The sequence below is a fragment of the Cinclus cinclus genome, chromosome 8 (assembly GCF_963662255.1).
Source record: "Cinclus cinclus chromosome 8, bCinCin1.1, whole genome shotgun sequence".
Taxonomy (NCBI): Eukaryota; Metazoa; Chordata; class Aves; order Passeriformes; family Cinclidae; genus Cinclus; species Cinclus cinclus.
Genome location: NC_085053.1, coordinates 8,391,249 through 8,419,205, shown reverse-complemented (window position 1 = coordinate 8,419,205; position 27,957 = coordinate 8,391,249). Strand labels below are relative to the sequence as shown.

Here is a 27,957-nt window from a genome sequence, read left to right as displayed (position 1 = left end):
TCTCCCATCTGAAGCAAGGAGTGCATTAGCACATGGCTACCACAGCCAGGCTGCCACTGATCTCCACAAGCATTTTCTCCTGGTCCCGGAAATCCTGATTACTTGCACCCCAACATCTTGCCTTTGCAGGCAAGATCTGGCTCAAGTCCCCCCAGAAGAACTGGTTCTGGCTAGAGACTTCCTTAAGCTGCTCAAAGGAGATTCCACTTACTTGCTTTTTCTTCTCAGGCATTCAGGAGACTCACCCCAGGCTCATTTCCAAGCAACTGCATGGAGAAGAAGGTAGGAATAGACAAGGCCCAACACACTTTGTGCACTGATAATCAAATTACCTGTCAGCTTTAATTCTTGTCTCAGTATGCCACCACAGCCAGCCTGTTTTCAGGACACAATTGTTAATAAAATACAGTCAGATCAGTATAGAATGGATAAAATGCAAGCACAACCCTGTGGTTGCATAAAATGTAAATACATTTACAAAAGTAGATCTTATGTGGATAAAAACAAGAACTAATTCCAAGACAGAAGCTTGGTTAAGCTGCAAACAAAGCACAGCAAAATGGGAAAGACCAGGAAGTGCTGAGCTCAAATTACTGGGGTTGCTGAGGGCTCTTCCATTTCCACAGCTGGGCTCCCTCCTGCCATTTCCATTTACCCAAGCCACCATGATTCTGTGTAAAGAGAAAAAAGAGGGGAAAAAGACATTAATACCAATCCTGACAGACCCCAGGGGCTCCTCAGAGCAGGGAGCAGGCAATTTCAGCAGACCTGCCTCCTACAACCCTCACCCCACGTCTTTGGCAGTGAGCACTTACTTTCACACTGAGGATATGTAATCATTCCATCCAGGCACTGTGCTCTGAATTTTCCTATCTGGGAGAGCGGCCTGTACCCTCGCTTGCACTCAAACACCACAGAGTCCCCTGAGTGACAGTAATGGCTCGACTGGCTCAGTGGCTGCAGCTGAATGTTGTTTGTTTCCATAGTGTTCACATCCAGGACGCAGCTCCCTGTGGAAAAATACTGCTGTTATTAGCCTGTAGATCTCACACTGGACAACTGATGCTCTTTTGGGACCCCCTGAGTGCCCTTTCCCCAGCAGTCTCCCCAGCTCAGGTGTGCTGGGTCATGACTTTTGGGGTCACTGCCCCTCCATTCCTGCAGCTTCCAGGAGGCTCCCACACCCTGGCTCACAGCCAGGAACTGCAAGGGCTTTCTGCTTCCCTTCAGCACTAAAAAATGCAACAACAGAGCAGCAAAGCTGAAGAGGGGATGACTTACTTCCTGGTGTGCACTGTGGGTATTTCAACGTCCCCTCCACACACTGTACTCTGAAGCTGGAAGTACTTGGGTCTGGCAGATATCCGGGTTTACAACGGAATTCAATATAGTCACCCCAGGTGGAGTACAGCTTGCTTTGTACAACCCATTTCAGCTCAATATTGTTTCTGTCCATATCTTCTTCTGATGCCGTACAGGCCACTTGAAAAAGTCACGAGAAGAGTCTCAGCACTTCATACAGACACACCACATATAACTGTTATGCCCCTAGAACCTACAGAAGTTCTTCACATCAAAAAGTGCTTCCAAGTATGTGCTCTGAACCTGCTGCTACTTGCAGCAGAAAAGACATTCACATCCAAGCTAAAGAAAAAAAAGAAGCAGCCCTGGGAGAAGCCTTGTCCTGGGACTGTCATGGCAAGAAAGGAGCACAGGTGGGGAAGACACCAGGCACCAATGAACTTCCCCATCTATTTTTTTTAGATCACTCCTTCCCTTCTGCTCAGTACTCCTCTAAATTTGTTTTCTCATCATGGAGGCATCCCTGGCTTTTCCCAGCACTGCCACTCATGCTGACCCATGCTCCCAGCCTGCTGGGTGGAGCCATGTCCCCAACCCAAGAGCACTCAGGAGCTCTGCACCAGTAATGGAGATCCTCTCACAGGGAGGGTTCGGCCAGCTCCCCTCCTCGTGAACCTGTTGGCAGCAGAGGGGACTACACAAGCTGAGTTTAAGAAGCTCCTTTAGGACAAGCAGGAGGACTCGCTGCTATTCTGCCCTGCCAGCATTGTGGCCCCAGCACCAGTGCTGCCCTCGGGGTCTGAGAAGACAAGAGGAGCGGTCACACAGCCTTTGGCCACCCAGCACAAGCTTCAACCTACCCAGGCAAACTGGGGGGCTCGTCCACTGCCCATTATGACAGGTGATTACCGGAGATCCTTTCAAGATATAGAAATTCGGGCATTTGTATTCCACGGTATCACCTTGTTGATATTCTTGCAAGGGGAAGACAAGAAGCTCTCCACTTTGAATAGCTGGAGGTGTGCCACATCTCCCAGCTTGTCCTGAAAGAAATTTCTCGATCAGAGAGGACATTCAACTGCAGAGAAGGTCTGGTCAGAAATCCCACCCACACTATATGTTGGCACTACTCAGGGAAGTGGAGGAAAGCAGAGAGAAAACCAAACAGCTGGCAGGAGTAAGATTCTCCAGTGCTCAGGCTCACAACTGCCAGGTCACCCCATCTGAGCACAGCTTAAGTGCTTGCAGCTATCTGCAGGATTTCATCTTGTCCTGCATAAGGTGTGGCACTTGGCCCCTCTTGAGTGAAGCCACCTGGGTCACTCAGCTTGGTAAACTCATCCCATCTGAACAGAGACCTGGGAAAATGGTCTTGTCCTGAGTGTGCCAGAACCATGGCAGCTGTGCACCACAAGGGCACTGAGATGCTAAATGACAATGAGGCAGCTTTATGATGCTATCACTGACAGAAGGCTGGATAGAGAGAAAGAAAAATTACCTTTGCATGTTGGCAGGTCTGTCCAAGTTCCATTCTGGCACACTACAGTGGAATCCCCAGTCATCTTAAAATTTTTCCAGCACTGATACTTTGCACTCTCCCCAGGGATATACCTGGACTTTCTCATACCTTCAATTCTACCGCCAGCAATTTCTGGAGGAGGGTCACATGTCACATCTGAAAAGAGACATGGCTTCAGTCACCTTTGTAGATTTTAAGATATTCATCTATACAACCAGAAGTGAAATGAATTAGCTTTGTTACAATTTCTGTACAGATTTTCTGCCTCAGGTGGGTCACAGGAGCTCACCACGGGGAAAGCAATGAGTTGTGGCAATGGCAGCAGAACACTGGGACTCTCAGGAAATGACAGGGTCAATAGGAGTTTCTAGAAAAAGCCAGTATTTCTGTACTTATGTACAAGAGCCACACCAGCCTTGTCTCTCCCCAGGGAGCCCTGGCCTTCCTTGAAACCACAGGGGTAGCAGCCAAACTGATTCCCTGCTGAAGTGCAGAGCTCTGGAGGGCTGGTGGTGCTGGAGGAGCTTGCCAGCCTGTGCTGCTCCGGGCTGGGTAAGCACAGCCAGCTCCATGGAGCTGTGCTCGTGCTGTAGCCACAGACTGGGATGGGGGACTCTGGAGCACAGCTTCTGAATGTTCCTTGTTGCAGGAACAATCTTTCCACTTCCATGGCCCTAGCAGATCTTACATGGTTTAGATCTGGCTCTCTGCTGGGGTCTGCACTGGTCAGAGTAGAGCACTGCAGAAGAAGAGCTGCTTCTCTGTCCTACAGCTGCTTCCATTCAGCTTTAAACACAAGAGAGAAACCCTTACGTGTCTGTCCACTGAAAGTCACTGAAGTGGTGGACACAGGAAATACCAACAGCATACACGAGAATGACAGAGCAGAACATTATAGGCTCTGCTGCTTCAATAACGTTTTTGCTATTGATGGACATATTCCAGTATCTCTAGAAACATCAAGTTTAATTAAAGTGCTGTGCAAGGAAGCAATAGTTAGCTCAAAGTTGGGGTAGCCAAAGAAAACAAGTAAAAAAGGCGAAGTCTTTAGAGTATTTAGGTAGAGAGCCGGTTTCCTCCATGCTAACAGGCAAGGGGAATGGACAGACTCCTACCTCTGCAAACTGGTGCTTGTGACCATTGACCATTTGAACAAAAGATGTAATTTCCACCTGTCATCTGAAAATTGCTTTCACACTGATAGTGCACTCTGTCCCCAGGCAGATACCTCTCCTGAGGAGGGCTTGCAACGTGCCCATTGGGGATCTCAGGCACAGCTCCACAGCTGACATCTGCAAAGAGAGGAGTGTGTAGTGAGCGACACAAGTATCACACCACACGGCACTCCAGAGATCCTGGGGAGCAAAAGCACTTTGAGTAATGCACATCATTTTCTACAGGTAGAAAAAGAAGGTTTATTCTGATATATGGTTCATTCTGCAGTGCTTCAGCACCCAGTATTGTTTGCCTAAAGTAACTAAAAAAGAGAGATCAATCAGCCAGCTGTGCTGCACAGCATCATGTGCCACCATTTTTGGAGAGTGACATAATTTATTTACTATTTGATGGTGCCTGTCAGCAACTGTCATGCTTAGTGAAGTGAAAATAAGATCCATTACCCTACAGTTGCCTGCTCCTTTGCAGTCAGCACGCATTCCTCCATAATATCTGCCTGCTTGATTTCAACAGAGAGCCAGGATTCAGCTACCAGCTCCAGCCCACAGGGAGATGATTGCTTTGCTGATCTACCCTGCTTGTTGTTTCCCAGAAGCCAGAAAAATAGGTGCAGTAGCAGCCTATTGAAAGCAAGTCACCTGTTGGTTCTATTGGCCTGACTCACCTGCACGCCCAAGTAAAAATTTTAATTCACAACATGAAATGCTAAGAAGGATCATGGATTACTTAGAACTAGAATCTGTACCTTCACAGTAGGGTGGTGCTGTCCAATTTCCCTTTCTGCAGATAATTTCAGGGGAACCAGCGATCTGGAACCCTGAATCACACTGGTAGCGAATTGTTTCACCAGGCTCATAAAATGTCTTCTTTCTGCCTTCAAATTGAGCATTGGCAACTTTTGGAACACTTCCACATTGCATTTCTGAAAAGGCAACAGAAATTTAATGCTTGTGCTACTGTGATACACCCTGAAGAAGTGTACTTTTTCCAAACAGGTGCTTTAGAGAGCTGTTTCTAACATCAGCATAGTCATCTGACAGTGGATTATATAATTGTATAATTATACTTAGTTAATCATTGTATAAAAGGTAGCACACAGAAGATTAGATAAGTAATTCCCCCAAATATACAGATTTCAGCTGCTGAAGTATTTCAATTCTGTTTCTAAACATACCAGAAAATTTTACTCAAGGTTTTTGTCCTTTGCTACACTGATGTGATTGCTATCCCTTAGGCACCACAGCAACTTCTAATTGCCAGTGGACTCTGTAGAAAAGAGATCCTCGGATCAGGAGGATATGCCTAGGATTCATCTGGCAGAGATATGAACTGAACAAAAACCACAAGAATATGAAGGAATATTTAAAAACTAAGCTGCATTCCAAAAAGTCAGTTTTACATCCAATCAAGATTGTTCTGTAGACGTCTGAGATGGAAGATTCCACAGCAAAATATGGAGTGGAAAAATACACTTTTACTGATTAACCTGCAGTTTAAAATTATTTCCATTTCACTGCTAAATGCACTTCAGAAAAAGTAATTTTTGATATTACCCAAGCATGAAGGAGCTTCAGTCCATTTTCCCATAGAGCAAATTGTCTCTGTTGGTCCCTTTAACGTGTATCCAGAATGAGAAACATATTTAAATCTAGCACCAGCTAGATAAATTGTTCTCCCTTCTCTTTCAATTTTTAAGTGTGGATTTTGCAGCCTGGGAGCATCAGCACATTCTACAGATTGTGGTGGCAAACACGGTCTTTCTAAAAAACACAGATAAACAATAATGCAAGACAATCAGTACTGCAACTGTAACTAAATAATAAATAAGTTACAGAATGCAGGACACTATTTAAGACCCCCAGTCAAAACTGAGACTCTGTTATGCAATATACTAAACAAAAAAAATAAGCACACGTTTCTTGAGGGACTACCTGAAAACTGTATATGCCATCTCAGGTTAAGTCTGTAAATGAAAAGACTATAGCTGTTTGCACCCTTTTCCACTGCTTTCCTGCAGTTCCCTGTTCATAGTAGTCTTAAACAGCAGCCTCCTGCTCATGATGACTGCAAATGAGTAACACAGATATTCATAACAAAATGATGGAAAAGAAAGAAATATGCCAGTACTGACCCACACAGTGAGGTGGTGATTGCCATTTCCCTTCTGTACAGGTTATTTCCCTTGTACCGACGAGCTGGAAACCATCGGGACAAGAAAAAGCTGCTTTACTCCCATTCCTGCTGTTTCTCCCTACTGTTGTCTGCTGAGCACCAGACACCTGAGGTGGAGGTGGGCACACACTCTCCTCAGCTGAGGACACACATTCATGTTACAATGGAAAAAAGAGAAAGCGTAGCCGTTCAGCACAGATTACAACACAACCAAGACAACACTGGTGCTAGATAACACCAACAGCTATCTCAAGATTTAATTAATCCTATGATAATTTTGTTCTGTTTCGGAAACACCAGAGCTGCCTTCAGGTGCTCATATGCTTTCAGAGTCAGAAAACACAGTCACAGTTGTCTACACCAAGCTAAGGCAGAGTTTCTTGTAGTCTTGCCTTTCCTTCTCACACAGCTGGACACTCTCATGTGCTTTTCCTGCTCTTCTCCCTATAATGAACTATTTTAGGAAAACTGAAACAACATCTGGAGTTCTTTCTTCAGACTAAGCTGATAGAACTAAATAAGAAAGCTAAAAGAAAAGAAAGAAACAGGCTAAAGTTTTTCCACCCCAAGAATGAAGGACTCTTTCTGCCAAAGGAAAGTAAATGAGAGAAAGAAGTAGATCTAGGACAGAGATCTGAGGAGTTTTCCTGAGCTTGGTTTCTTGCTGCTAGTGGTTCCAGAAAACTAATGTAGGGACAGTGACTGCCGTACTTCTCCCACTTCCAGGCATCATTTCCCATAAATCTGGTATACCAAAGCAAGGATTGAGGCAATGGCTGTTTTACAATCCTACTTTCTACAGACAATATTCTGCTCTGCCATGCATAAAGTCAGCCCTGAAGATATTGACTTCTGGGGTGTGTTATATATGGGCAGCCTCCTCAGGGTCTGTGATTTTTCACTGGCCAGCTCAGCTTTTTTTGCATTGTCTCACTAGAAAGCAATTGTAAAAATGGACAAAAAAAAAAACAGAATAGAAAAGCTTTGAAGATTTAGAGGAAATAAAGGAACTTTGACTGGAGCTTGAACTATGTGCTCTCTGTTTTGCATCAGGGTAAAGCCCTTTTGAAGAACTGAGCTTAAATTTATCATTGCTCTTTTCTTACATCAGAAGTGCCAGTGACAACCATTCCAATTGCCAGAGTAGAGAGCATTAAGTCTGCCTTACTAAAGTGGTGCATCTCTAAAGCTACTTAACTGCTCAAATGATGGCCACAACTACCCTTTAGTATATGATTATATACACATATATATTACATATACACATATATATTATATATACACATATATATTATATATATACATATATATTATATGTATAATATATATGTATTTTCTATTTCAGCCTAGTCATACAGCAATGCTAAGAATCCTTAATAACAAGCATTTATCATGCCTGCATCAAAAGAAATGGTGCAAATGTAAAAACACACCTGTACATGCAATATCTGGTATCCATCTCCCAGACACACAAGTTGCCTGTTTAACATTTTTATCAGTTAATGTACACATGTAATGTATAACTTTACGGAACCCAGTCTTCCTTCTTGACACGGGATACTGGCTAGAGCGCACCAGCTCAACATGCTTTGGAATTACACATTGAGGGGATGCATCTGAAAAAAATAAAAAGAGCTTTAACAATAGATTTAGATCTGACAAGATGTACTGATGAAGATGTCATCAGTTGTACAGAAGTTCCACATTAATTTGAGGTAGAACTTTACTGGGTGGATGCTTGAGCAGGGAGGCTGGGTCAAACGACCCACGTGGCCCCACCCAACCTTACTCATTCTGTGACTGTGAGAAAGACTAACCCACATATAAGTGGTTAGGGTGGGATAAGCCTAACACATTGTGACTATTAATATTATTTAAAATCTTTTTAATAATTGACTTTAAACACTGGGCAAGCGTATATTCCTTCCATTTAAAAGGAGTAAATTAAAACCACTTAGTTTTGATGCATCCAACTATAGTGTGTCTGGCTACATACTGATGGCTGAAATCCTTCAAATTCTGTATACAACTATGCTACACTCACATCTCAAATATTACAGAAACAGATTACCAGCACAAACAGGTAAAGGCTTCCATTCTCCATTAAGACATTTTATTTTCATTTCCTCAGTATTGTCTGAGCCTGGTTTACATCCACAAGTTACTTCATCCCCATGTGAATACTGGGTCTGGTCTGCCTGATGCAGAACAACATTTGGGATAGAGGAAGGTGATTCACATGGCATTCTGTCTTCTGTTGAAAAGAGAAGAAGTATTCCACAATAACACAGGAATCACATATCAATAGCTGAAAAAACGTAAATAAAAAAGCTATATTTGCATTTGGTAAACTGAGCCTACACCCACTAATTTGCAGCAACTATATTGCAACACAGCTGGAGTATGCATATCTTTTAGCCAGTTTGCTAAATTGCTCTCCTGTCTTTTCCCTTCTTCTTCCAACACTGGCATGACCACGAGGTAGTTTCAGTGGACAGTACCTTCCCAAACTGCTGGTACATAAACCACAAAGAGTAAGGAAAACTTCAATTAATTCAAGTCACCTGAATCACTGATTCTGAGCAGTCAAAACTATAATTGATCATACACATGCACATTCATAATGTGCCCTTTCAGATAGAATTATTGCAAGAACTGAAACCGATTGTAAGGTCTCTTAGAGGGCTGCAGAGCTGTCACCTCTGCAGGTGTTGCCTGTGAGAACTGCAGTTCCTGCTTTGGGCTGGCACTGTTGCAGTGGTAATGACAGCACAAGATAATTTCTTGTCATTCAATTTTATCTTATTATTTTGTTACTTTGAATCGAACACTACATCTGCAAATACGTATTTTTTTAATTGTGAAAATGTCTATGATGTAATAGCCTGCAGAGAATTACAGACTTCTCAGAAGTAAGATCTGTGTAGATTACCAATGCAAGAGGGAGGAGATGACCACTGTCCATCAATACATTCTATTTCCTTTGATCCAACCAACTTAAATTCACCATCACATTCATATTGCTTTCTGTCCCCATGCTGGTACTGTTCCATGGAGCCATCAACAATACTTCCATTGGTAATCTCAGGGGGAGGTCCACAGCCTCTGACACTTGCTGAAATCAAGAGATCAAATTTATGCTCTGAACTCAGTACTTTCACCACAGTTATATGTTAAATACAACATAAAACAAATTTAATGTATCATTTAAAGTGAGGAAAAATCAGTGGAATGGGTTAAACAGGTAATTAATTTATGCCTTTGAATATCTGGATTCATGCTGGGCTGGATAATGCAAACAGATATATGTGACCTAGGCTCACTCTTGTCTCTCACTTCCATGCACTGTCAATGTCTGCTCTGAGAAAACCAACCCAGTTTTAAGGGAAAATTGACAATTCTGCAAGGAATAACCTATATCTGAAAAATCAAAAAAAAAATATATATATATATACACACACACACAGAGTACATCAGAGTATATTAAAGGAATTAACTTTTGATGCAGTGAGTGGAACCCCTGTTAAGGGAGCTTAAAATGTTCCTGATCTAATAAACTAAATATATGAAATAGACTTGCTTTTAAATGCAAAAGAGTGTGAGTAAAAAGCAGGATGAGAGAGTAAAAGTCACCAAAAAAGTGGGAAGAAAGGGAGGTCCCTTTCTTCTCTCAAGCTTTGTGAAAAAATATGCATCTCATGAGAGGAGTCAGCACCAGCACAAGAAGCTCTTCTCAGACACCAGAAAGCTGTGCTCTAAGTACCAAGTACAGGGGTTCATATTTTTCCTTCTGCATGAATGTGCTCATTCTACAATATGGAACAAAGAATTTTACAGGAAAATCCTTAACTGGATTTCTTTTATTTGGGTCCAGCTCTGTGTCATCTCCAAAACCATTTTTTCCTTTCAATTTCACGTGATCACAAAAAAAAAAGAGCACAGGATACAATATCTCATGGGTATCAATATTAGGCAAAGGCAAAAACTAGGACCTTTGGAATATAGTAAGAGAGGACACTACTCAGATTAATCATTGCCATACTGCACATTATTTATACAGTTTTGAACAGGAAATTTTTTTTTCAAATATTCAAGTCAATAACCTGATTAATATTTTATGCAAGCCATTTATCAGCTCAGTTTCAGGATTGCAGAAGAATTACCTTGACACACTGGTGGTGATGGAAACCATCCAAAGTGGTAGCACTGAGTAGAGGCAGGTCCCACCCTTATGTAGTTTTTTGCACAGGTAAATTTCACAACAGCCCCACTGAGGTATTTACTCTCTTTAGGAGAGAAATTTCCATTGCTCAATGCCAGCAGTGCACATTCGATTTCTATGGAGAAAAAGATATTTTAATTCATAGTGGACAACCTACAGAAAGTACATGAAATGCTATGGGTTAGAACAAAAGCAAAGGAAGGCTTAAAAAAAAAAGGTTCACCGAGTGTACACAGAGAGTGACACTGATTAGCAAACACAAAAATATTCACCATGACACTGGGGTGCTGGACTCCATTCTCCATTTTCGTCACACATTGTGGTATCAGTTGGCATGTTATTTGTAGTTTTGTATCCTTCCAAACATGAATACTCAATTGTATCTTCAGGCATGAAAACAGTTTTGTTTGTGTGGTGAATCAAAATGTGTCCTGGTGCTTCACATGACCCTGTATATAAAGAACACAACAAAGTTAGTGTATCTGGTTATCCAGAAACACTGCCCTTTGGAAGCATCATCCCTGCAGGTATATTTGAAACATCAATAATTCTGCATTGTCAGAATATTATTGTAGAATATGCAGAATATTCACGTATTATCTATTGCATTAATCTTCCAAAATGTGTCTACAAGTAATATTTAGGATAAATATATTTTCCTTAGATTCAATTATTTCCTATTGCTACACATTATTATCATTATCATTATTATCAGTATTAATTTAGGTGTCATAGCAAATGGTTTGTACTGCTGTTCCCATGATCATTTGGGAATTAGAAAAAAGCCACAAAATCCTAGGTAAAGGCAGTCTGAAATAAAAGGACAAGATAAAATAACAGCTAAAAGTTGGTCAGTACTATGACCAACATATAACAATATAAGATTAAGTCTCTTACTGTGCTACACCTGTGCTCAGAAGAGGAAGGAACTTTGAAATAATGAATCCAATTTGTCTCCAGTTTAGTCACATTTAAATAAAGTTCTGATTGGCAGAATGCCTCGGTTCACAGATGTTATTTCAAAAATTTGGAGTAAATTTGGGCAAATGTACCCTGTACCAGGTAAGAACCACTGGAAAGGTCAGTGATTACCATTAATTCAGTGCTAAAGAGATCCAAACAGATCCTCTACATTTTTTCTCTATTTCTTGAAGCCTGAGAGAGGTTAATCTCTGGAGGATCAGCCCATTATTTGAGTATCCCTCTGCCCAGTAAGAAACCTCTACAAATCAAGGTGACAAATCTCTGAGACCACAGGACATGCTGGTGACAATGACAGAACTCCAAAACCTTTAGCTACTCACTGATGCACTTTGGAGGTGGAGTCCAGCCACTCTCCTGGCACTGTGTGTGTCCTGTTTCTTGTCCTTCTGGAGTCACAAAGCCAGTGTGACACTGATATGAGATCTTCTCTTTTAAATCGAATGTTGTCTTCCCTGAGTTCAAATACCCATTCTCAAAAATTATACCCTCGCATTTTTCTGAAAGAGAGAGACAAGATTTCTTCCAAGTAAACCACTGCTAAACTACATGCATAAAAATCACAACAGAATGATGACAACAGAAGCAGCAGTAGGATTTAGCAAATTGTTTAATATATGGTAAATTGAATAATTTTTTTAATTTCATACATTGTTAATACATAATATATTATTTAAATGGATGAAAGCCTTGGTTGGATGTTTCAGTCTTATATTATGAGAGAAAACTTTCACAGTATGTTAAAATTCTTTACTGCTTAATCATTCTGTGAAGGAGAGTCTTCATTTTCAGAAATTAACGCTACAGAAAATAGTTTTAGATAGAAACCTCACCAAAATACAAGCACACTCACTTTTACGGGTACATCTCGGAGGAGGTGCCCAGCCATCCTTTGTGCATGTGACTTCTTCATGCTGAGCTTGGTAGTCATTGTAGCAGCCATATCTGACACTTTCACCTTCCTTGTAAAAATCATTCCAGTTGCGGCCTGCGAAATAACCATTTTCCAGCTCTCTGATGGAGCATTTTTCTAAGGAAGGAAGGAAAAGTACATTTAACGATACAAATTTCTACAGCAAGAACTGAGGGAAATTCATGTTTAAGTAGCATTACTAGCAAACAGGCCTCCAAGCACCTTTCTCTAGCCTTGTATGGCAAAAAGATACTCGTGTGAAAATCTGAATGAAAGCAGGTTTTGTTTCAGTGCCTTGTGATTAATGGACCACAGGAACAGAAGTGGAAGTTACTACATAAAGTGATATGAGGTGGCCTAGTAATCAAAAATCTTTTATCTATTGTTCACAAGCAATATTCACAAGCAATAAGTTCAGTGCTTCTCACATCACTATGCTCTGGTATGTCTCTAAAATGTTGATCTATGCCTAGAGTGAACTCCAGCATTTGCCTCCAGCAGATTTTATCATCTCTGTGGAAGTGTAGCTCTAGAGATTTCAGCAGCAGCTTAGCACTCTGGTTCTAAGGCCTCCTGTCCCCAGGAGCCCAGACATAAGGCAGATGGCTGAAGTAATGTTATATTATCTGAGTGCCTGCTCCTTTCCTCCAGGCAGAGCTCCACTCATTTCCTGCACTGAGTACCACCCCACTGAGGGCATTAAGGAAAGAGCAACCTTTTGCAATCCACTTTTGTGCCCTACCAGTAGATAGGTACTTGCTGTGACTGAAGATGTGTGAGAGAAGGCCTCATCTCGCTGTTTTAGATTAATTTTAAATCTAATTAATTTTTAATCTGAGTCAGTGTATGTGGTTCTCTTGCTGTTACCATGATCAATTTCATCTTATTGCAAAAGTGTGACACCTTTCCAGCTCTAAAAGTTTTCCAAAGGGACCAGGCAATGCTTCTCAGAGAGGATGAAGACTAAGTGCCAAAGTGCCCAAGCCACCGAAGGCAGAATATATTTACATAGAGTAGAAACTCTGTGTGTGTGTGCAGCTGTGGTGCAGATGGAAGTATGTGCTTGCATGTTACCCAGAATCCAGAGAAGAGGAAGGTTTACTATATATTTCTTACTCTAATGAATATTTTCAAGAGTAAACAATCTTCAAAATCCAAAAGCATAATTTCAGAGTGTCCCCAGCTGACAGTTTGTGCTCTGCAGATAGCGAGACAGTCTGTGTGTAGTTCCGGTGGTCAACTAAAGCAGTTTGACTTTCAGAAACTGTTTCATCAGAACAACTTCTGCTGCACACACCTTTGATTAAACCAGATTGAATTAAACAGAATTAAGTATATAGAGAAATGTACTTACTCAGGCATTTTGGCTGTGGAAACCAGCCCATTTCAGAACAGGTAATTCGAACCCAGTAAGCTCCAGTGGGGGTTGAATAGCCATGGAGGCAGTGGTAATCCACAGTCTGTCCAAATCTCCTTGGGAAGTAATAATATTTGTAGTTCTCATATGTATCACTTAACTTGCCATTTTCTATAGGTGGGTAGTCACACGGTTTCCCTTGAAACAGAATGTAACAGCAACAATATCAACACATACACAATAAAAAGCTCAGGGCACAATTCAGATTCGGCTTCATCATCTGAGTGTTTTGAGAAACGGAGAGAACCAGGGCTGCACACCCTGGCAGATCCCAAGGAGTGCAGGAACAGTCACGCACTGCTCCTGGGCTCTTTGTCAGTGCCTCTATCTGTGTTACTTCCCTCAATTCCATTGCAGCCAACAGAAATCCAGCCAGCATTCTCAGCAGACTCCTGAGGATGGTTTGCGAGACCAAAGGTTAGTATTCATTGTGCAGTGAGATGACACTGTAGAGGGTCTTGATTAAATTTACTATTCTGACCATAAAGGGAGCCCAGTCATCTGACTCAGATATAGAAGCTGAACTGTGAACTCTCAAAATTGAGATGACTCCTGCCATCTCCATTTGTAGCTTTTGGGATCCTGCAGCAAAAGCTCTTCCTCTTCTCATTTTTATTTTAAAGCTGCAGCATTTAAATTTTCTCCACTTGGTTCCACAAAAAAACTGACCCTTTCCAGGGACAAGTCCAGGATAGGAGGAGATTCTCAGAAGCTTCCATTCAAGTTTACCTAGCTTCCTCCTAAAATGTTCTGACCCAGAGCCTACATGCCAGGGCAGAGCAGATCACCCACTGGACAGACCATTCAATAAGGAGTGAAGTGGGCTCAGAATAACACCTGAATTTTAGAACCCAGCTGATACAGAGAAAACATTAACTCAGATAGTAAAAGAGCATGCTTCAGAAATAGTTCATGACAGCTCCTTATCCAACGGTTTCTTACAAGACTGATTTAATCAGGGTTTCTCTAACATTCTAAATTTTATTTTCAGTGATCAAATATCAAAGAGTGTTAAATTATGAAGCTACCTACTAATTTATACAATTATTTTTTTAATACTGTGCCTACTGAACAAAACTGTCATTGCAGTTATGGGAAGTTTAACCCAAGAAAGAACTCAATCATCAAGAATACCTTGCTTTGTTATCTGACAGGTTATAAAATAGATGAAATTCAGTGACTGTCCATAACACCAAATTACAACACCAAGTAAAAATCTAGAGCTGTGATACTACAAGGAAAGCTATTTTCCAACCATTGCCTGTGGTTTGGCTACTTTAAACTCCCCATGTCCTCTAATCCTGACTGGGATGCTATTCCTCAGATGGAGCACAAGCCTTCCTGACAGTGAGCTGACTATAGCACATTTTAACAGATTTGCAAATGCAGTAAGAGGTAATATGTGTGTTAATAAAAACAGTGTGAATCTGGATTATACCACTGTTTTTCTAGGTGATTTTCCTAAACCATCAAATTAAGTTTTATAGTACAAAGAAAAAAATATGCAACTGTCATATCTAATGCTCCTCAAGTTTTGCTCTTAACTTCTCTTCTCTGAGATACTTGCAACAATTCTATGTTGTAACTTCACTCATGAGAGCTACTTACGGACACAAGCTGGCTCAGGCACCCAGCCATTCTTGGTGCATTCAGATGTGGCACTGCCAGTTGTCACTTTAAAATGATACCCCTCATCACACTCTACTGTGATTTTATTAGCCAGTGTGTACTTATCCTTTTGAGGTCTAAAGTTCCCAGACGAAATTACTGGAGGAAAGCATATAATTTCTAAATAAAAGCAGAGGAAAAAAAAAAGATGATGTTTAAATTTATTGCACAAGTTCTTGTTTTCATGGTTTATTGCTCATAACTGCATACAATTGTTCGATTATTTTTAAAGAAAAGGTTACATTTGTTCCTCACTCTTAGAAATGTATGGTTCCATAACAGAAGAGTGACATCTGTTACTAACGTTAATTAGAATATTAAAACTTAATTGCCAAGAGAATGGTTGGAGAAAGAACTGGAAGTCATCAAACTGAACCTAATTTTTTTCCCAGATCATTCTGCAGCTGGGTTTGCTGGGCTCGTTTATGGACACTGTCCCAAAGGAGGGCAGTTTCACTGGCAAGCCCTAACTGCAGAAATAATTATACTTGGCTAGGAACTGCTCATTCAAAGGTTGTGTGTAAGATTAGTGTCCTTCACTGACACTGGAAGTATTTCAACAATTGAAAATACTCAAGATATCTTTATGCCCAGAGAAGTCAGGAAAACATATTTATAAACCAGAGCCTGTCTTTTGGGGCTTTTTTGTGTCTTCTTCCAGCTCACAAAATATCACCAACACCCAGAGGACTGGGAGGGGATGACTGTAAGGTAACTACAGGTTGTTTCTGCTGTGGAGTGAGGGTGGGTAAATCAGTTTTCATGCATGCCCTGCTGAATCCTCTAGGTCCAGTGACAGGCCCAGTAGGATCCAGAACCACTGAGTACACCCCAAATACCAGAGCCCAGCAATACCAGTGTCTAGAAGAATGTTTTGTTTGGCACTCCTCGAAAGCAGTGTGCTGTAAAACTGTAGGCAATGCATATTAATTAGTATCATTACTAATCTTGAATCAGAAAGGTCAAAAACTGAGTGGGCCCAAAGACTGACAACAAGTCTTAATTTCCAAAGGAGTCTTTCTGGAAGCGGTCCCAGGAAGGTGGGTGGTGCATAAAATCCTACAATGTTGCCCTGTTGCCAACATTTTTTTTCCAGTTTCAAGATATTGGCAATTTCTTGAAGAAAATTCAAGGCACTAATAAATTCCCCAAAATTTCATCAAACTGTTTCAGTTGGGATATAATGTGCATATTGGGAGATTTAAATACAGCCTTTAAGTGCTGTGACTGCATTAAACTAAAGTAAAATCCATGACCCAGAGGGCTGATGTCCAACAGGACTAGCCTCAGGAAATATGGATTTGCATGTTCATGTCACATGAAATGCTCAGAAGGCATTTGAGAGTTAAAAAACAATAGGGAGCTTTAGCACTGTAAATATATTAATTTGTAAAGATTCACAAGATTCTGGTTTTGCTACTGCCCTTCATGGAAAACTCTTATCCAGTTCTTTGGTCCCCTTAGAACTTAATCCTTCCAGTCTTCAGGAATACTGGATGTGGATGGATTTATTAATCTCTAAAATTACTTCCAAACCCAACTTAAGTGCAAAACCACTTTAGGCAAGACTGACCAGTGCAATAGGGAGGTGGATTCCATCCTGATTCAGTGCACAGTGCATCTGCTCTGTTACTGTATTTGTATCCTTTTTCACAGAAAAACTGCATTACTTCATTTTCCTTGTAAGATCTCTTTGGAGAACGGACATATCCATGTGGAATTTCTGGCACTTCACAGGTAATTTCTGAAATTGAAACAGGCAAAAATCCATTTAATTTTATTTTCTAAGAATAGATCTATATGACAATAAAATTCAGTTTTGGTTTGTTTGTTTTTTTTTTGGGGGGGGAGGGTGGGGAGGGGGAGTGTCAATCTAAATTCACAAAAGCTTTTGCATTTGCAAGCTTCTTGGAACTTATTTGAGCACTTACTTGATTCCGGGTTCCAGATGGAAAATGTGGTGCAGCACAGCTTCAATTGCAAATTGGTTCATGACACAGATTTCAGGGCTTTATTTTGGACTTTAATGGATTTAGAATCAAGAGATAAGGCAGAAGACATTCCTAAATAAGACACTAGGCTAGCTGAAAATTAGGATTTTCTATTTTTTCAGATAATTTCTTTGTGATTTCCAACAAACCTAATGTGCTCTCACAGCCAGCAGGTTATGAATTAAATGATGACATCAAAAGGAGAAAATAATTACAGTATCTGAAAAATTGACACTAGAATGCTTAATATCTCTAAAAGAACATCAATATTCCCAGTTTATTGCCAAACGAAATAAAATCACCAAGATCCTGCAACTCATAAAAATGCATTCATAAAGCCAGAAGATACTCAATGGTTTGTTTCCTACCTCACAGAACAGGACACCAAAGAGTTCTCTTGGACTCTTTTACTGAATTTACTTTGTGTATAGAATGAAATATGGGAACTGTCATTGTTTAATGAAATCCACTATATTCTGCAAATGTTACAAGCATAAAGGTTTAATTCCACTTCATGCTGTACAAATATAACGAATAGGGGTTTCAAAGCAGCAAAATGCAGCACTGGAATTGTGAACAAATCAAATGTATTTGCCATCCTGACACATGTATTCTGCTCTTCTAAACACGTATTTCATGATCAAATAACAGAAATAATCTAAGAAGCTTGATGTTCTGAATATTTGTTTGTTACCATCATCTTCCTGGGATTCATTCTCATACCCTGACAATCCAATCCCATCCATTCTTTGCTCAGAAACTGGGAGGGATAATCCCATCCATGAGTACCAGCTGCAGGCAGGGCAGCGTGGGATAGACTGGCTGAAAAGCAGTTTTGCAGAAAAAAAGTTGGTGGTCTTGATGGGTAAGTTGGATAGGGGCCAGCAATGAGCCTTTGCAGCAAAGAAAACACCCTGGGCTCCACTGGGAAAAACGCTGCCAGCAGACCAAATGAGGTGATCCTGCCCCTCTACATTTTTCCAGGTTGGAATTTCCACTAGAGGAAAGAATAGGGACATGATGGAACAGATCTAGTAAGGGACAGGAAGATAATTAAGGAATTGGAAAAACTGACAGCTGGAGAGAGGTTTAAGAGAGTCTGGAATAAAGAAGGCTTAGAGGAGGAGGGACAGTCTTTTTCACATGTGTAAATTCCTGGCTCCAGTGGGGCAGGCAAAAGTAAAGATGATGGTACTGGACCTTTCCCACTGGCCACCAGCCATACAGTGAGAAGCAGTGGGCACAAACTCAAGTACAGGAAATGCCACTTCTAAGTTTTTACTAAAGAGAGTTCAACCACCGCAGTGAGTTACCCAGAGAAGCTGTGGATCTCCACCCTTGGAGACATCAAAAGCTGACTGAACATGTTCTTGAGCAATTCGCCCCAGCTAATTGCTTTGAGGGACCTTCAGATGTCCCACACCACCTCACTGATACTGGGGTTCTGTAAAAACTAAACACGAACCTTCCAACTTTCCCAAACACATTAGTGTGAGGAAAGAAAAATTCAACATTTTTTTAATATTCTATTATACCCTAAGAATTAGAATCCTGCTTGTTTCCTAAACTTGGTTCACACATATTCAAAGTTGTTTCTGATTACTTTGGTTAAATCAACACTGAAGTGGTTGACTCTTATGCAGACATATCAAAGAATTTAACTGCAGCCTGGCAAAACATACAGCTTGCAGGAAAAATGTGGAACAAACAGATGGTCTGTTATCATTAAATTAGTATCCAATACTATTATATTTCTCTTTCTTATCCTACTTTTTCATATATGCAGTGGAGATTGTTTACAGACAAACTACACTTAATTGCTGTGAAATAAAGTGAAAACTTTGTGGCTTCCCATGTGGCAACCATGATTTAGGAGTCTGTGAGAACAAAGCTTCTTAATGACACACAAGAAATAGTGTCCTTTTTACCTTGGCACTGAGGCACATCATTACTCCATTTTCCATTAGCAGAGCAAACGATTTCTCTAGCTCCAACAAGCTTGTGATTTGCATTACATTCAAAATTTACAACCTGGCCAAAGGAATATTCTTGGCCAAGCTCAAATGCACCAGTCATAATTATCCTTCCATTTTCAGGCTCTTCTACAGGTAAACACTTTATCACTGGAAAAACAAAACAAGGAAAGGGATGGGGGGGAAAGAAATTTTAAGGTCTAGTTTGTAAAATAAGCTGACACAAAAAAAGTTAAAATACAGAAAAATCCCTCTAATTTTCTTACACATTCAAAAAATATACACCCTAGTGTATTCAGAATGGTATTCAGATACCATTTGCAGCAAGTGTAATACAAAGCCCAAAGCAAAAAGACAGAGTGACATAGGAAGAAGCTTTTAAACCCTCTCTTCATCATCTCCATCCTTGAAGGCTAAAGACTGAATTAGATGACCTCACCCAATCCAAATTATCTTAGGATCCTGCATTCTAGGGATGGTTAGCTGAACCTTGCCTGACACCATTAAAATTTGCCAAAATCAGTTGACTTTGTTTAGAATTGTGCCAAACTGAGTTTGCTATGAACAGACATCTGGAACAGTGCTCCATTACACACTGCCTACAACAGTTCAATTAAATTTTATTAACTAAAATTCTAATTAAGGGTATCAGAGCAATTACATTATTAAAGTAAACAAACACAGTGGCCTTCATTAATTAGAGTTCTTGTACCTCCCAATTTTGTACCTGCAGAAAAAAGAAATAAACATTAACTTATGAAATCAGATATGTCTTATTAATGGGGAAATGACTATCAAAGCTCATTCTTAGATGTTTACATGGATATCACTGAGCAAGTACAAAAGTTGCTTCTGTTTTGTTTACCAAAGCTACTTCTCTCTGACATTTGCCATCTTAGAAGTCATCTGCCTTTTCCATGAGCTCATATTCTGTCTCCTGGGTTCTTCACATTTAGGAATTCTACAACTTCTTTCTTTCTTTCTTTCTTTCGTAGCCAATCATATTTCAATGAAAACTCAACCATGACAGAAATAACTTAGGAGGACTTTGAAACTGAAGTATCTTGGTGAGACATGACAAAAAATGCTGAAAACCCTTGCTCCATATGGTGCAGACAGGCATCAATACCCAAGTGTGAGTGGCCTCAAAATCCAGTAAAATAAATGCAAAGTATCTAAATCCAAGGAAATATCAAGCCACAGACAACAAGCTCTAGTCAAGATATCTACTTTCATTTGTTCTTAGAGACCCTTTCCTGACATCAGATGCTTAACCCAAACAAAAATGTCACTGCTGCCTATATGTGTTAAAATAAAGCTGTAAAAATTATCCCTGTGAAGAACAGGAATCTTATTTTCATGATCATACAGGTTGAAACTGATGAAAAGGTTTCTAAAACCATAATCTGTGGCATCCAGTCTATTAAGTCTTGATGTCTGCATCCCCTTTGCTCTCACTCTTGCTTGAATGTCTTCCACAGTATGCTAAACAGGGAGACCTGAACAAAATGCTTAGGATTTTCACAAGGATGGAGGAAGAAAGTAGCTAAAAACACACATGCCTTCACACTGGTTTGAAACTCATCATCTCAAATGTCATTTGCAAGCATGTTTTGCAGACAGCTACTCTATCAGGGCTTTTAGGTGAGGCAGAGCTTTAAGCCAGTCTGGAAGTGACAGGACTCCACTTCTTGAAGGGTTTTTAACAAAAGCTTGTTGGACTAAAAGAGCTGAGCAGTCACTGTAAGAGCTTCACTGCTGCCTAACTTGAATTTAAACATAGGTGAATTCATACTAGTAAAGCAATCACAGACTATTTTAGACAATATCAGATAGGTAAAAAGACAGTTGGATAGAGAATTGAATGTCAAACTCCATTTACCTTCGCAGTGAGGGATGTCATTGCTCCATCCATCTGCCTGACACTCACGGTAATTCCTCTGGCTGAGCATCTGGTATCTTACCAAATAAAAAATAAAAAATGCTAAAGTACAGTTTCATTATGTGACAGAAACAATAGCACTGCTGGTTTTGAAGCAAAGGAAGATGGCTTCAGGTGTTCCAGCACAGAATAACCAAAATGTGACAGCACTGAGTAGTCTTTTACCTGTGTTTTCCCTTTTTGCTTTCTTTTAATTGCATATTGGAAAACATAAATTCAAATCAGAGAGTAGGAAGGAATAAGAAAGAAGGATTCTTCATTACAGAGATAGAAAGCTTTGGCTTGCTCTATCAAATGCACCCAGAGGAAGGACAGCTACTCTGAAATGACAATGAGGAACTGAAGGGATTAAGGAGAATATTGATTTTGGAACTCAGGCTAGATTCCAGTTACATAACAATTGCAAAAGCATGGCTAAAGTACTGTACCAAAGCTGATTTGCTTTTTAGGAATAAAATATCTAGACACAGGCACAACACCATGTATTTGACTTGCTGCAGTTTTCACTGGAGAAGACGGATAGAGGATTTCTTTAAAGCATTCAGTGAAGACACGTGAGTGAGTCTGCCAGAAATGTCTTCCTTCAAATATTTTTTGCAGCATATAAACAAGCATTAAATATTAGTAAGCTGTACTACAGAGAACAAATCTATAACTGACAGTATCATTAACACTTTTTGTTAATCCCCATACATTGAATTAAATGAGTATTACCCATTGTTACATCTGTACTCAACTCTGGCACCAAACACAAATTCACTTCCACTGGTAAGTTCAAAGAAACCATACTCAGTGTCTCCAGGATGTCCACAGGGTTTATCTGGTTGAAAAAAAAAGGGAAAAAGCCTTACTTACACCATACATAGGAAGGTGACAATAAGAAAGACAGCCTTTTCCCAGTGATTAGTAGTGAGTATGGGTCTTTGAGGGCTTCCAAAAATTCAGAAATGCTCAGCATATATTTGATTAACCTCTCCTTCTTATCACTATTTTCATAGTTTTCAATGCTAACTTGATGGAATATGCTTATTTTTAAAAAACAAACAAAACCAACCTACCTACAACAAACCCCAAAAAACAAATTAGCATGTTTTATTCCTTTAAAAAGGCTGGACTCCTATCAGTTTAGGACAAATTTATGGAAATTTTTATATAATTTGTGACATAATCTGGTCCAAAACCTCCACTAGAGAATCCATCTACGATTAGAAATGAAATTTCCAACATCTGCTGGGGATTGTGCTGAGTGAAGTGGGGCCATCTAAAGCCACAGATTTATTTTGGTCCTTAGTGCTTGCTGCTCAAAGCTCCCCATGGGACTTTCCTTATGGCCAGGCCCTAACTCTTTGCTTTGGATTCCCAAAAGAGTGGCAAAGATGAACACAGCCTCCCTCCCACTCATCCCCCTCTGATTTCATAATATGGACTGCAAAATAAACTGCATAGCTGAAAACTATTACCCCTCCTCAGCAGAAATCTTTCCTGATTCTTGTCAAGCAAGGCAATTCAATTCTTGGGGCGCATCAACATCCTCCGTTTTTAACAACAAAGATGCGTTTGAGTGGGCCCTAAACATGCTCCAGTGGGATTCAGAAAAAATGGAATCTCCTGACCAATGTTTCTGTCGTCTGTCCTGCCAAGGGACCGTGTTCCCCCAGCCTGGGGCAGAGCATCCTCCTCTCCCCACGCGTTCCCTGCCGGTGGCAGCAGCTGCTCACTGGGTGGCAGCATTTGATAAAACATGCTACAGTCCACACCAAATTTTGCATCTGGTGCTCAGTATTGTGCTTTGCATATTGTGTTCACCGACTAGCTGCACAACGGAATCTAAACGCTGAGACTACGTCAGTAGTCTCAATTTGACTACGTCAAAAATGTAAAAAAAAGCTTTTAGTAATTTATTAATTCTTACTTATGGTATGTATCAATCTCTCTTTGAACAACACCCAGGACTGGTAGTCTCAAATAAAATATTTATATTGTACTAGTAAAAATTTTGTATGTTAGATACACAAACATAACCCTTTGTTTCTAAAATTCCTTTATGTTTAAAGCTCATTTATTACAGAAAAGAAGTATCTACTGATTAATGATAACAAACTTCAATTTCTTCAGTAATGAATTCTGTATGAAGGTGTGAGATACTTGAAAACTCTCTGCACAGTATGCTAGAGATAATAAATAACAGCTCTCACCCTAATTGTGAATTACAGCTTAAAAGAAAAGGCAGGGAAAAATAATTTCCCACTTGCAAGAAATTATATCTTTCATAGAACTAGTTGAATCAACTGTCTCCTGACTCACATTCAGAAGCTAGGTTTGTGCTTTACCCTTCTTAGACTAAAATATTTTGAAAGCAAGCTTCTAAGAACTTAATCATTGATTTTAATGATGTAAATTGGGTTAATAAGGCTGGCCTAGAATAAGATCATCTGTAAAGAAAAAAAAAAATCCTCTGATCTGGAGAAAAAGAACTTTAAAAAGCTCCCTTATTCACACACCCTTTTAAATTTGGTATTTTAAAGAGTGCAGAAAGAAGTAATTAACGAGCAAAGGTAAAATTTCATATTGACATCACTGGCAAGGAATATGGTCTGCCAGATCAAATGTCTGGCAGATATTTTACATAAACACTTACTTCTGCATTCTGCCACTGGGGTCAGCTGCTTCCACTCTCCATCAATGCACCGAAACGCAACTCTTCCAATTTTTACATATCCAGGCCGACAGCTGTACGTTGCTTGAGTCCCATGTGGATAGGGAGGCTTGTCCCATCTTTTAGTAGGCACTTCTTTTACCCTCCTAGGAGGAGGTTCTTCACAAGCTAAAAATTTTAAATGAAAACACTGGTGACTGAAGTACACTCTACAAACAGCAAAACAAACTTGCAATCGGAAATGTAGCAAGAAATCCTGGGGCCATTTGTGATCAAACCAACGTGTTTTCTACAGAATCAGCACGAAACAGGACACTGGCAAGGATCCACATTTTGCACAAATGTGAATAGAAGGACATAGACATAGCCAGGACACAGGTGGCTCATGAACTAGATTTTAGTTACAAAGCCTGAGAGGAGATCAGTGCCCTAGTTCTGACCACAGACACCTCCTACCCTTCCATCTGCAGGAGCTGCTCCAGGCCTGTCCTTCCACTGCCACACAGAACAGCTCTGTGCACTCTGCAGCTTCCTTTCAAACTATTTTCTTCTCCACCCACCACTACCTTTACTGACATTATTTCACATGTCATTTGATTAAGTTCTGCCAAACCTTCTCTCACCTTTACATAGCCTGAACTTTCTCTCCAGGCTCAGATCACCTGATACTCCAAAACTTGTTTCCTCTTGCTCCTTACTACACAATATAATTAATTCTGGGTATTCCCTCTGACCTGTAGCTTCCAAGCATTTTGACTCCATTTGGAGAGTGGATGGTGATGTCTGGCATTTCTTATCAGCTCAGTATTATACACTCCTTGCCCAAAACTCCTTTCTGGGCCTTCTTCTGGACATGAAATGTACAGCCAAATCCATACAAACAACAACAAATAAACCTAAATTCATTTTATTAAGAAGTTCCTCAACAGCTTGAGAATGAGAAGTCAGACTAAAGAGGAAAGAAGCAAATGTTGGGAAGCTCTTAATGAAAGAGTAAATTATTTTGTCAAGAAATGACTGGCCTAATTTCAGTGCTTGGGTCACTGAAATGAACCCATTCTGGAAGCCGAAGCTTCACCCAGGGTAACAGAGTCTGACCAGCCCAGCTAATCAAATGCAATGAACTCTGTTTTCCATCTGAACGTGAAAGGCTCATCACGAATAAATAAAACAAGCCCTGAGGAATAAAGCCTTGGAAAAGGAATGAAATCTCTGTATAGAAAGTAAATGGGAGAAGAAACATCCACCAGGGAAGGAAATCCCTTGGTGAGTAGATTCATTATTTAGCAGACACCTGGCACAGATTCTCTCCCCAGTTTAGCTGCAAGGACAGGAGTTTGAGAAAGCAGCAATATTCTCACTGAAACCTCCCCAGGGGTTGTCCAGGTGCTGCCTAGAAATAGAACTATGGGAAAAATCTTTGGGATCTTTTCTCATGTGATGGATGTGGAGTTAAAGCTCACTGAACTGCACTGCAGAGATCACACCACACATGAAGTAGCTGATGTGGAAGGAGGTGTATTTTATCTGCTCACTTTGTGTTAGAAATCCCAAAGTATGGAAAGTGAGCTTTGCTTGAGTTTACAAAGACACACCCTTGAAAACTCACTCACTGTATTTCAGTCAGGGGAGTACCGACCAAATTAGAAGCATAATTTCATAAAACTGCATTAAAAACTGGAAAAAATATTTGTTGCAAGGAAAAAGCTATAATTTTAAGTGTTCTGTATGACATTTTGAAAATAAAAATTAAGTAATGTTTATTGTGAGCTCTAATAACTTTAGTTTGGCTGTTTTAAGTAGCCAGAAGAATTAGACAAACTTTGACAACACACATTCACATTTTTTCCAATTATTTTCATTAAGTATTCTCCCTCATATGAATAATTACATCTGAACAAAAATTATTGGTTTTGTGCACTAGAAGGTACTAGGCTACTCTAGAAAATGTAGGAGAGACTTCTTTTAGCAAGAAAAGACAGATACAAATTCTAACATTTTTAAAAAATATAGGAATAAGCAAAATCCACAGGAATCCTCTGGTTGGTTCTTTCAAATGAGTTAAAAATGGTTAGTTTACCCAAAAAAAATTCTTTGTAATGGTGAGAAAAATAATGTTTCTAATTCCACATATTTCTAATTAGACCTTGTCTGAGTTAGCACTTTCAGTTTGCAAGCTGAAAGCACACACTGAAATCTATAATTTTAAAAAATAGGTTATTGAATACAGTGAGAACTTCTTTATTCCTCCCTCTGAACTGTATAATATTTTTATTGTCTGTTGTACAGAACGCAGCCTATTAACTCTTCCTTGCATTAAAAAAAAAACAAACCAAAAACAAAAAAACAAAACAACCAACCAACCAAATACAAACAAAATAAGAGTTAATTTCCTTAGTCTCTTCACCATGACTAAGATGTGCTGGGTCTTGTTGGGTTTTATCTCTACTCTTCCCCACTCCTGCCCTGATGTTAAACTGTGTGTTACTGTGAAATGTCAGAGTATTTTGTTTGTGTGTGTGTATAAATATAAATATATATATATGTGTGTGTGGGGGCAGTTTCTTATGGCTTGAGCTGAATAAATTTGGTGGCAGGTTGTACTTCAAAATTATATTAATTCCATCATACACTCACTAATACTGGAGGGTTTTATTTCTATAGTAAGAAGCATGCACTGAATAGATACCTTCAAATTCCTTACTGACAGACCAGGAGAGCTGGAATTAACCCATTCAGTCTTTACACATGGCTTGACCTCAGTTAGAAATAGCTCAAACTTTTTTCTTTTTTTTTTTTTTGCCAACAATATGCTGTTAGCAGCTTCTACAAAAGTACAAGCACAATTACAAATCCAGGTACAAGCAGCTTTCTGTCCTTGGGCAAAACCCAGCTCTTAGAACAACTCTGGGACTTGCAGCATGAAGCTTAAACAAGAATCCTGCATGACCCATAGTAAGTGTTGTCCTAGATAAATCAAATTTTGCTACATTCACATTTCTTTCCAATCTCCTTTACCTAAAGAAAGCATTGTGAAAACAAAGTGCAAATTCAGGCGAACTTTCATTTAAAATTCCAGGACATTTCTGCACTTCTTTGCAAACAAATTCAACTACTAGTTGCTTTGAGGCAATATTTATTTATATTTAATTAAGACAGGACATTCCTTTAATTTCCTGATTTTTCAGTTTTTCAAAGTAAAATCGACTGGATCTTTTGGATTAATAAGGTCTTCATAACTTTCAACAAAAATTAAAACCAACCTGAACCAAGCAAAGCCATACTAGCTCAAAACCACGCAGTACCCTCCACACAACACCCTATGCAAAGAAATTCAGACATAAAGCAAACAAATTTTAAATAACTAAGGATACACTAAATAATATAAACACAAACCAAGAAAAATACATTGAACAAACAGAGAAACAGAAAGCATCAGAGGTTTCTGAAAAGATACATAGAACACCAGCTAGCTCTTTAAACATGAAAAGGCATACCTGTATATATTTATCTCCTTTCCTAGACTAAAACCAGTCAGTGAATACATATATAGCAAGCTTTTCAAAGTGGTAATCATTCATCTTCCTCAGACCACCTCACAGGTTATTCCAGACAGAAACAAAATATTTCATAAATGTGCATTTCTATTTTAGTTTACCAGTTGCTTCCTGGTTTTAGATATTAGAATAATTAGCAAACACAATTAATAGAAAATTAGTTGTCTGGCTCAGTTTATAGTCACATCAACCATGCAAAAAGTTGGGCAACAGATTAATATAGCAGTAGTTATCCAAATAAATAGGTGAAAGTAATCCTATGACAAGACATTAAATACTAGAGGTGCTAAATGCTGCCAAAGAGACGTCAATTATTGCCAGAAGTTAATGAAAAAGCCTACACTACCTTTGCATATTGCTTTAGTTACCATCTCCACATGCACTCCAAGATAGGAGTTAAAGCTTACCTCTTTGTGCAGCACAGTGCAGCCAACACAAGAGCAGAGCTGCATAGCCCAAGAACGACAT

At 39.7% G+C, this 27,957-nt stretch overlaps 1 protein-coding gene across 1 annotated transcript; it reads right to left on the bottom strand.

The window, feature by feature from the left end:
* Positions 1 to 569: 569 nt before the first annotated feature.
* On the bottom strand, positions 570 to 27,957 carry CFH (complement factor H). The gene is made up of 24 exons (XM_062497451.1): positions 27,897 to 27,957; positions 23,915 to 24,100; positions 21,991 to 22,096; positions 21,217 to 21,293; positions 19,290 to 19,484; positions 16,944 to 17,114; positions 15,311 to 15,490; positions 13,640 to 13,840; positions 12,226 to 12,402; positions 11,696 to 11,872; positions 10,664 to 10,840; positions 10,333 to 10,506; positions 9,102 to 9,284; positions 8,241 to 8,423; positions 7,603 to 7,785; positions 6,129 to 6,308; positions 5,551 to 5,757; positions 4,743 to 4,919; positions 3,937 to 4,113; positions 2,801 to 2,977; positions 2,163 to 2,345; positions 1,282 to 1,482; positions 816 to 1,010; positions 570 to 671 (listed from the first exon to the last, which is right to left on the bottom strand). Exons 1-24 carry the CDS (start codon positions 27,955 to 27,957, stop codon positions 652 to 654), a joined length of 3,948 nt encoding a protein of 1,315 aa, XP_062353435.1. The 3' UTR covers positions 570 to 651.